General features: G+C 29.6%; 1 protein-coding gene across 7 annotated transcripts in view; it reads left to right on the top strand.

Moving 5' to 3' along the window:
• Positions 1-10,044, top strand: part of LOC122630621 (calcium-binding mitochondrial carrier protein Aralar1) — a 24,892-nt gene that overhangs the window by 7,366 nt on the left and 7,482 nt on the right. For 5 of the 7 annotated variants that reach the window (XM_043815325.1, XM_043815327.1, XM_043815326.1 and 2 more), the window contains exons 2-7: positions 6,999-7,055; positions 8,094-8,236; positions 9,286-9,401; positions 9,493-9,632; positions 9,750-9,896; positions 9,981-10,044. The exon at positions 9,981-10,044 is cut by the window's right edge and continues 78 nt beyond it. In XM_043815325.1, coding sequence (XP_043671260.1) covers positions 6,999-7,055; positions 8,094-8,236; positions 9,286-9,401; positions 9,493-9,632; positions 9,750-9,896; positions 9,981-10,044 — 667 coding nt within the window. Of the gene's footprint in view, positions 1-3,185; positions 3,332-6,998; positions 7,056-8,093; positions 8,237-9,285; positions 9,402-9,492; positions 9,633-9,749; positions 9,897-9,980 lie in introns of those variants that run through there. The other 2 variants (XM_043815328.1, XM_043815331.1) reach the window with 2 other exon arrangements.

Raw genomic sequence — 10,044 nt, 5'->3', positions numbered from 1 at the left:
CTTTTTACTACATTATTTTCTCTTTTTTTTTTTCATTTGTATAATAAGGCATAGGAGAATCGTTAAAGTCGATTAATATATTCAACAAAAAAATCGATTTATAATGACGACTGCGTCGAGAAGTGTTCTTCGTTAAATCGATACAGGACGTAATCGATATCATATGAACAGAAGAGAATGCAGAACAGTGCTTTTTATTTGGAGGTTGGCAGAGTTCTTTCATATATTTTTTTCTTTTTCTGTCTACCTATTTTTTTTTTTCTTTTTCTTTTTTAATATCACAAATGTAAGAGTGTATTTAAGGGGAGAAATATTAGAATTTTATTTCTTTTTTTATTTTTGATTAAATATCGATATATACAGAGGGGGTTTAGGTTTTCATCGAAATTAATTAGTATCGATAAAATAGATCAGATCGATCGCGATACGAACAAGAAAGAAAAACGTTGATTCGTAATAACTTTATTCTATATTTTTAAGGGCACCTGTTGCATTGCTTCTTTCCCTTTTAGACATTACTTTTCAAGCACTTTTATTTGCATATACTTAACCATGTATATATGTATGTATGTATATATTTATTATATATATATATATATATAACTATTGATTCATCATTCATGTACGAATCGTCGATATAAATAGAGTTCCTATTTGTATGTTGGACCAATCAAATGTTGATTGCGAAAAGTGAATACGCAATAAAAGTTCAGGTCGTCTCAAGACTCAATTCACTTTTACCTTTGCGCTGTATATACAAACTCGATTTAGTCTTGAGGTAATCGTTCTTAAAAAGAAAATAAATAAAACGTAAATAGTTAAAAATTGATTAGACATTCGTCGTTTTTGTTTTTGTTTTTGTTTTTCTTTTTTTTTTTTGGCAAACATTCGTGTAGAATTATTTTCGAATTAAAAAAAAAAATTCGATCGAACTAATTTCTTTTTTATTTTTTTTTCTTCAGTCCGTTTTTTCTTTTTTTCTTTTTTTTTTCTTTTTTTTTTTTTACTCCGATGAATTCTTTTCTGCACGTATCAATTATTTCTTATCATCGATATGAGTTTATTAATCTTATTATGAAACGATACGCACAATATCTAAATTAGCTAAGATTATCGTAATGTGATCCGGAATGAGTTCTTAAATATCACATGGTTATCATCGGCGCACATAAGAAATAGCATTTGATAAAAAAAAATCGAGAAAGAAAATATTTTATTAGAATTCTAAACGCAAAATTATGTTCGAGAAAGCAAAAAGCAAGCAAGCATGAGGATCAACGAAAAGGCTGCTCGGAGAATATATATATATTCGAATTTAGAATGGCTCGATTCTATTTTCGAGCTATCTTCTTACTCTTGAATTTCTGCGCGAACGGAATAAATTATTATCTTTTACTATCTCGTATGGTTTCTTTCTTATTCAATAGGGATTATCATCGAAGATTATAACGAATTCATTTGAAAATACGATGCTCGATATGATTTCCTAATAATTTCATCACGTAAGGACGATCGTTATATTGTACTTGAATCATTTCACAAAAATTACAATCTTTATATATATATATATATATATATATATAAAATTTTCTTATTTTTATAAAATTAAGTCTATAAATTAATTCTTATTTATATAAAAAATAAGAAAAATATATTCTTTTTTCATATTGCAATAAAATGAAATATTTCATACGATCTCGAGTATATTTTTAAAAGCATTTCTTTGCAACGATATTATTGTTTGTACGACTGACTTAATTTTCTTATAAATTATTATTTTTTTTTTCTTATCACTCATATCAGTAATCATAAACATACATACATACATATACTGTAATAATTTCGATATGGTAAAGTTATAATATGCTGATTGGCGAGAAAGAAAAGTATGTAAATATTATTTCTCTTTATCTAACAATTTTAAAGGAAATCTTTGGTCGTCGTTAAAAACAAATATCGTGATTTTTCGTTCAAATTCGGCGTATGTATATGTAAATAAAAAAAGAAAAATTGTAAAAATTAGAATAGTTCAATCCAAAAATAATTGGCGAACGTTTTAACGATTCGAATGAATTATTTCTTATGGAAAAAATTCGTCAACGTGGAGAGAACCACACCGTGACATTGATTTTAGACGAAGAGGAGAAGAAAAAGAAAAGAAATAAAAAAGAAAACAAACCTTCCGATATATCGAACGAACTCTGCGTCACGAGCTGGATGTAACGTGTGTTCATCCATATTGTAAATAAAACATAGCGTCCTCGTGCTTGGCGGTGAATGTGGACGATGATAATGCTTTTACGAATTGGCTGCTGACGTATGCATATTAGCAGCAGCGTATGTAAAAAGAAAGAGAGAGAGAGAGAGAGAGAGAGAGAGAGAGAAACTTTGAAAGAAGGACATATGTAAGTATCAAACGTTGAATATAACTGAGAAAAAGAAACAGAAACGTGATGCTCCTTAATATAAAACGATAGATAACAAAATGTGGTAAAAGAATAATAAATTAAAACACGCAAAAAAAATATTTCAGCAAGAAAAATGTACGTGTGTGTGTGGCTGTGTGTAGAGTAAGAGAGAAAGAGAGAGATAGATATAGAGATAGAGTTTTAACGAGGAGAACGAGAAGCGGAAGAAGGGATTTGCAAAGAGAGAACGAGAGAGGAATATGTTCTCTCTCTCTCTCTCTCTTTCTCTCTCCTTCTATCGTCGTGTGTCGTCATTATCGTCATCGTCGAGTTTCTCCTCCTCTGTAGGGTATCACGAGGCAAACCTCGGTGCTCTTTCAGTCTCGTCGTGACTTTCCTGCTTAACGCGTCTATTTGTTCATTCTATCGAGTGCTCGAACGTGTGCGTCTCTCTTTCTCTCCCTCTGTTCGACGTTCCTTCTTAGGAACACGTGTTTAACGCGTGTGCCTGTGCTTATAAAACGTACTTCTTATCAAACCATTCTCGTGTGTTCTTTTAGACGATATTTTGTGAATTATATTGTTAATATATATATATATATATATATATGTATATGTATATACATAGACATACACACACGTAATATATACGTATGTAGAAATAGAGACGGAGATAAGGACAGAAAGACAGAGAGAGAGAGAGTGAGAGAGAGTGAGAGAGAGAGAGAGAGAGGGAGAGAGGGAGAAAGAAAGTGATATCAAAAATATTCATACATATACGCATATATACATATATATATATATATAGACAAAAGTTCGTGTCTTTGCTCCTTCTTTACAACTTCCGGATGTCATCGTCCTTGTTCGATTTACATCATCATCGATAACAAGACACGTGCCAGTGATCGTCAGCATGTCCGTACGTTCGTACCTTTCCTCTTGTGACCGAAAAGAGAACGATAGACTGAGAGAAAAAAATAGAAATAGAGATAGAGATAGAGATAGAGATAGAGATAGAGATATCTTCTCTCTTTTGACCTAACCTTGGCTCTTGGTTCAGACACTGGCGTCGTATATTTTGTAACACGACCTTGAACCACCATTTCTCCTTTCTCAAATCAATTCTAATCACTCTAATTAACGAATTCTTTCCGAAAAAAAATATTAAAAAGGAAAAAGAGAATATAAAGATAACGATAATGATGATGACGTTGACAATGACGTTGACGATTTTCGAACGTGAAATTATTTTGTTTTGAGACTTCGACGATTAACAATCAACTCGATTTCTACGTAAGAAAATCGATTTGCTTTTTTAATCCTACGGTTTCTCTTTCTTTTTTTTTCTTTCTTTCCTTCTTGTTTTGTTGTTTACTTAAGTCAAAAGAAAAAAGAAGAAGAAGAAGAAGAAGAGGTCAATCGATCTCTTTTATTTATCACAAGGGTTATCGTTTTCATGATGCGTATACCAAGCTGGCAACGATAATGATTTTGCACGAGGAAAACACCCTCGACGCTATTTTCTCTGCTAAAAATTTCTTCGGGTCGACCCTGAAAGTCGTCGTTGGTATATATCGTGTATAGTGAACGCGACGCGTGGCACAAGACTTACATATAATCGTCGTTTTCTCGTCTTCGTCTTCGTCTTCGTCTTCCTTATCGATTTAAGAAATCGATATCAGAAAAAAAAATGAAATGTAATATCATTTAGATTTTATAAGTATGGTTTTCTTGTTTTTTTCTTTTTTCTTTTTTTTTTTTTTCCTTAATAATCCGAAAGATAGTATACGCGATAATTAAAGTTCATGCTTGACAATAGTTAAGAATAGAATTTTTTTGTAATACAAAAAACGATAAGAAAAATATGAAACGAACGGAACGTTCAAGTTACGTCTTCTTATTAATCTTTGAATTCTTTCTTATTCGTTGTAAAGTTAATTCATCGATCGAATGAAATGATTTTGTTGATTTTGTTTCGGATCATCGATCGAATTCCGTTTGTCTGTGGTGTATATAAGAAGATTATTAATATCTATCGTATTATCGATTTCTTTTTTTCTTTTTTTTTTTTAGCAAGAAAAGCAAATAAAAGAATTTATATTTTTATTTATAAATTTTTTTCTTTTTTTTTTTTCTTCGAAGAGTATTTCCATACTCTTTAATATACCGAGATTTTTGAGAGAAACTTTTTTGGAATATTGAAATATGCGAAAGGAGTATTGAATCTTATCGATGACACTTGAGTTTTGCGTTATTGCGAAACGGCAATTTGAAAAGCTCTTTTAAAAGACTGACAAAACTCAACATTTCTATTTCATTGTGCTCTTATCACACACACACACACACACACACATATACTTGAAATTTCTCTGTATAAATCGATAATGATGTAGATACTTAGGTAACTTTTATTCAACGAAACGATCGTCATCAATGTTGCGTCTTATAAAACCAGTCTTGTTCGATGAAAAACGGTATAGCATTCTGCATAATCGTACACGTGAGCTTCTTCCATCCATTAGACTATGTTCGCAATCGGATTACAAGGTTGCAAACTTGTAATCACTGTCATGGCTGTGTCATCCTGACATGGGTACTATTCGTATCAAAGCATATTGCATATTTATGGAATAAGATATTCAAATGTGTACATACATACATACATACATACATACATAAAATTAGTTCATGAGAAATTACTTTTTGAGAAAAAAGTTTAGTCATTTTTTTTTTTCTTTTCTTTTTTTCTATCGATTTCTTCTACCTCGATTTCTTTTATCGTACCTTCTCAATCGATTTCGAATAATCTTTAGATATCAGATTTTCGAGAATATTAAAAAAAAAAAAGTATCATTTGGTAAAAACGAGATATTTAAGAAATACATTTAAGAATTTTTATGTTGATATCGATTTAATTTTCTCGTTGCGAATGAACGAACTTATTATCTTGAGTTCCAATGTTTTAACCTTTGATCAATCGAGGTCAATGTTGTATCGACGTTCAATTTATTATATCGTTGACCTCACACCATTCTGATTAACTGTCGATTAAATGTCGATTTTTATTAGTATCTTTCATGATGCATATTTATTCATTTAAAGTAGATCGTATTATCGGGACCTTTTAAAGGGGGAAAGGAAAAGAAAAAAAAAAAAAGCAAAAGAAGAAGAAAAAACTAAATTATCTCTTTTAATAGAGACGAACGAAGACGATGAAAATGACGATTATACTTGTTCGTACAAGTCCAGAGATAATTTCCTCGAGATTTTTACCTTTCTAAGCGAGCACTTTACGTAATTAGCGTAGAATCGAAATGAATGCGGCACGAATTGCGGTAATTGTACTCTCGGGAGAACAGAGTCCTGAAATAGACATATTGATAAATAAATGAAGCATAAACTTAGTTTATACTGTCAATCACATCTAACAAAATTTTCATGTTACGTAAAATTGTTCTGAAATATCAATTGCGTTATATATTCTTTATTTAATTGTTAACATTTCTTATTTGCTTTCTATTTAATTTTTAACATTTCTCATTAGATTTATTCGAAAGCCAATTTTGAATAGATACTTTAAAAGTTTAAAAAAAAAAAAAGAAACTCGTTAAATTTTATTTCCGGATTATAAAGTTATACAAATTTGATTATTCAAAGAGAAATTAAAGACCCTTAACATTTTCCAAATGTTGCATTTTTCGAAAATAAAAATAATCAAGTGTCGTTTAGCTTTTAATTAGATCGTAACTCGAGTGAAATGTTAAAAAATAACGATTTTATATCGACCACATATATTTATATGTACATACATAAATGTATATAAACTTTAAAATGAAATTAACGATACATACGTATATACTCTATTAATGATAAATATTTAAGTAAGATTTTTAACGAATGTTTCTTTTTTTTTTTTTTTTTTTTCTTTTCTTTTTAACTTCTTTACTTGTACACAAATTTTTCTTTATTTTTCAAACGATCGAAAGAAAGATCGAAATCGAGTGTAATCTCGAAACAAAATGACAAGTAAATTTGTTAGACCTCGATAAGGTCGCATGTAAGATCGCAAAGCGTGAATGAAGCTTATACGACAATGGCATTCGTTTATACTAAGTCAGGGTCGATTCACGTAACATCGTATAAAATAACAGTGGCGTAGAACTGATATTATTGCGATAGGTACATAATTGTAAATTGGACACAAATTACATACAATTTCATGTTCACGGTGGCTGTCGAAACGAACTACGAGTAAAAATAGAACGAGAGGAATCGTTGCAAAATATTAAATAACCATTTTAACAAATTATACGATATACTCTGGGAGGCTTCTTTTCTTTTTTGTTATTTCGTTTCTATCTATCCTAAGTGATATAATAATAAAACGGATATAATTATAGATCATTGTCTATGATCGTCTTAGATATGTCATCTGTTTTCTTGGCGAATGTTTACGAGATTTCTCAATTTTTATATTTTTTTCTTTTCTTTTTTTCCTTCCTTCTCTTAAAAAAAAAAAAGAAAAAAAAAACTAAAAGATCATCGTTCATGTAAAAAAATTTATTATTAACTCATCATTTTATATTTCAGGGTTCCGGATATTTAAAACGTGCGAACAACGATCGCCTCTATGAAATCTTTAACCAGGTAAGGAAACAAAAGTAAATGTATGTGAAAGTTAAATATATATTATGTGTTGGAACATGTTCACGAGGATCATATGATATCACGTTGCTCGTATTTATCTATCTATATGTGTATATATATATATATATATATATATATATATATATATATATATATTAAAACTGCCAAAATGTTAAATGTCTCGAGTTCATGAACGTTTTCATAGAACGTTTAAAGGTCAAATTACGATGTATTCTTTACAATTCTATATAGGAACATTTGAAACATTTGGTCAAGGTATTATATTGATCCGCTGATATGATGTGACAACTGTTGCCTAGAATTTTTAAATAAATTTGAATTGTATCATTCGTATCTTTGTATATTCCTTCAAACGTCGATAATTAATTTTAATTTTGTTCTCTGACAAGTTACGTGAAACTTATCGACGTTAATATTTGTCGCGATAGATTAAAATTGTAAAGAAGATATCGTTAGGGGAAAGAAAAAGAGAGATAACATATATCCTGTAAAAAATTTTAAAAGAAAGTATTATAACACATATTACGCCCACGTTACATTATTCTACGAACACGAATATTTGGGTGTGGCTGTTTCTCAGTGAAGGCATCTTACATAATATCGGTAAAGCCAATGCCGTGACTGCAACGTTTGCTCTCGTGAAAGAATATTACGAAGTAACAACATGGAGATGTGTGATGATATAAGCGAATTTAATATTTTGAAGATTTTTTTTTTAATAATGACGAATTACGATTAATATAATATAAGACGAAAGTATTATCGTTTTCATCCGGTAAATTAATTTTCTTTTTCTTTTACTTTTTCTTTGATTTTTTTTTTTTTTTTTTTTTTTTTTTTTTGAACGAATGAAAGAATTAAGTGAATCACGTATACGTTCTATATATGTCAAATAATCGTGGGATTGATCGATCACGAATATTTTCAAATAGTTAATAATTTCTTTCGATTTCGTACACATAATCCAATTATTTTTTTTCATAATAATTCATATATTTTTTCCTTCTCCAATCACAGTATGCCACGCAGGAGAAGAATGGCGAGAGGTTTATGACCTCATCCGATTTTGTACGCAGTTATCTTGGTCTTTACACGGATGTTGACTATAATCCTGACTCCGTCAATTTGCTCGCTGGAATCGTCGATACTAGCAAAGATGGGTGAGTTGTCGAATGATATTTTTTCTTCTTTTTTTCTTTTTTATTTCGTTTTTCTTTCTTTTTTTTCTATAGCTAAGTAAAAAAGATATTGATAATGTTTAAGATAACTCATTGACATACGATAAGAGCCAAGTCGTTTGATTAATCAACTCGTTATAATGCTTTATGAATTTCAAAGACGAACAATAATTCGAATGTTAATTGGAAAATATTTATGAAATGTCAGTTATGTTAATATTGATTATTATAAAATTTTATCGATTAAAATTTATCGATCAAATCGAATGAATCGTAACGTGAAATTAATTTCGATGTACATAATAAAAAGTTAAAAAAGAGATCGATCTCTTTCCTTCAATGATACTTTCAATCTTTACAATTAAAGTTTCAAATTATCGGACGATGGTTGAGGGTCGTGATTAAATCATTGGTAGGACCGATCATTGTGGGGGCGAAACTACTGGATAACGAAGCTCTGATAAAGCTTTATTTTCATCGAAGCGAAGACTTACGATGTCGTCAACATCTATCTATAATACGTCAAGCTTAGAGCTCTGTGTTTATTTATAATACGCACGTATTGACTTCCATCGATCCATTTATTTCATATGCGGTTTACTTCACTCTACCAATTTCATTAAATAAATAGGTTGAACCGTATAATTAGATCACCTTTACTTACTTGTGTACTTAATTTGTTTTTTCATTTTTTTTTTATTTTTTATTATTATTTTATTTTATGTCATTTTATTCTATTTTAAGTTACTACGTTAATGGAGAGAAAAAGAAATTATCTTAATTCCAAGGTTTAAGAGCAACAGAATATTTTTTAATTAATCTCTTGTAAACGATTCATCTTGTATATTCGTTTGTTGTTATGATATAAACCCATAAATTTTTCTTTTTTTTTATTTTCGTTGATTACATAGAAAATTCTAATCAAAAGTAATTTACACAATTATACTATAAATAAATGAAAAAAAAAAAAAAAAAAAAAGAAAAAAGAAAGTAAAATATAATGACGTGGTCTATCATTGTTTTATTCACAGACTCATATCCTTCACCGAGTTTCAAGCATTTGAAGGCCTACTTTGCGTCCCGGATGCGCTATATAAAACAGCATTTCAATTGTTTGATACTAATGGAAATGGAATGGTTGCATTTGGTGAGATTCTTTTCTTTCTTACGATTATTGTCATTTTACACGTCGTAATAATAATTCTTTTTAATTTAAAAAAAAAAAAAAAATTCCACAGACGAGTTCGCTGAGGTGATGCGTAAGACAGTGTTACATCAAAAGATGCCATTTAATATGGATAGCAGTTTCATTAAACTTTATTTCGGAAAAGATAAGAGCAGGCTCATTAGTTATGCAGAATTCAGTCAATTCCTACACGTGGGTATCTTTTTTCTTTCCTTTTTATGTATTTCTTTCTTTTTTTTTCTTTTTTTTTCTTTTGAAATTTTCTTTATAAATGAGATCTGAAATTTAAATGAGCTTTTATTTTTGCAGGACTTTCACGAGGAATATGCCACGGAAGCATTCAAAAAATTCGATAAAGATGGCACGGGTTTTATTACGGCAGTAGATTTTCAAGATATCATGCTCAGTATTAAAAGCCATTTACTGACAAAGGACGTGAAGGATAACTTGATAGCTGTAAGAATTCAAATTTATATTTATATTTATATTTCCTAAGAATAATATATAAAAGCGATAATATATTATACGATAATCATATAGGCAATCAGTACGGGACAAAGTGGACGAAAAGTAAGCTTCCCATATTTTATGGCGTTCAATTCGC

This window comes from Vespula pensylvanica, chromosome 7, assembly GCF_014466175.1.
Source record: "Vespula pensylvanica isolate Volc-1 chromosome 7, ASM1446617v1, whole genome shotgun sequence".
Classification (NCBI taxonomy): Eukaryota; Metazoa; Arthropoda; class Insecta; order Hymenoptera; family Vespidae; genus Vespula; species Vespula pensylvanica.
This window is presented reverse-complemented; position numbering and strand designations above follow the sequence as displayed.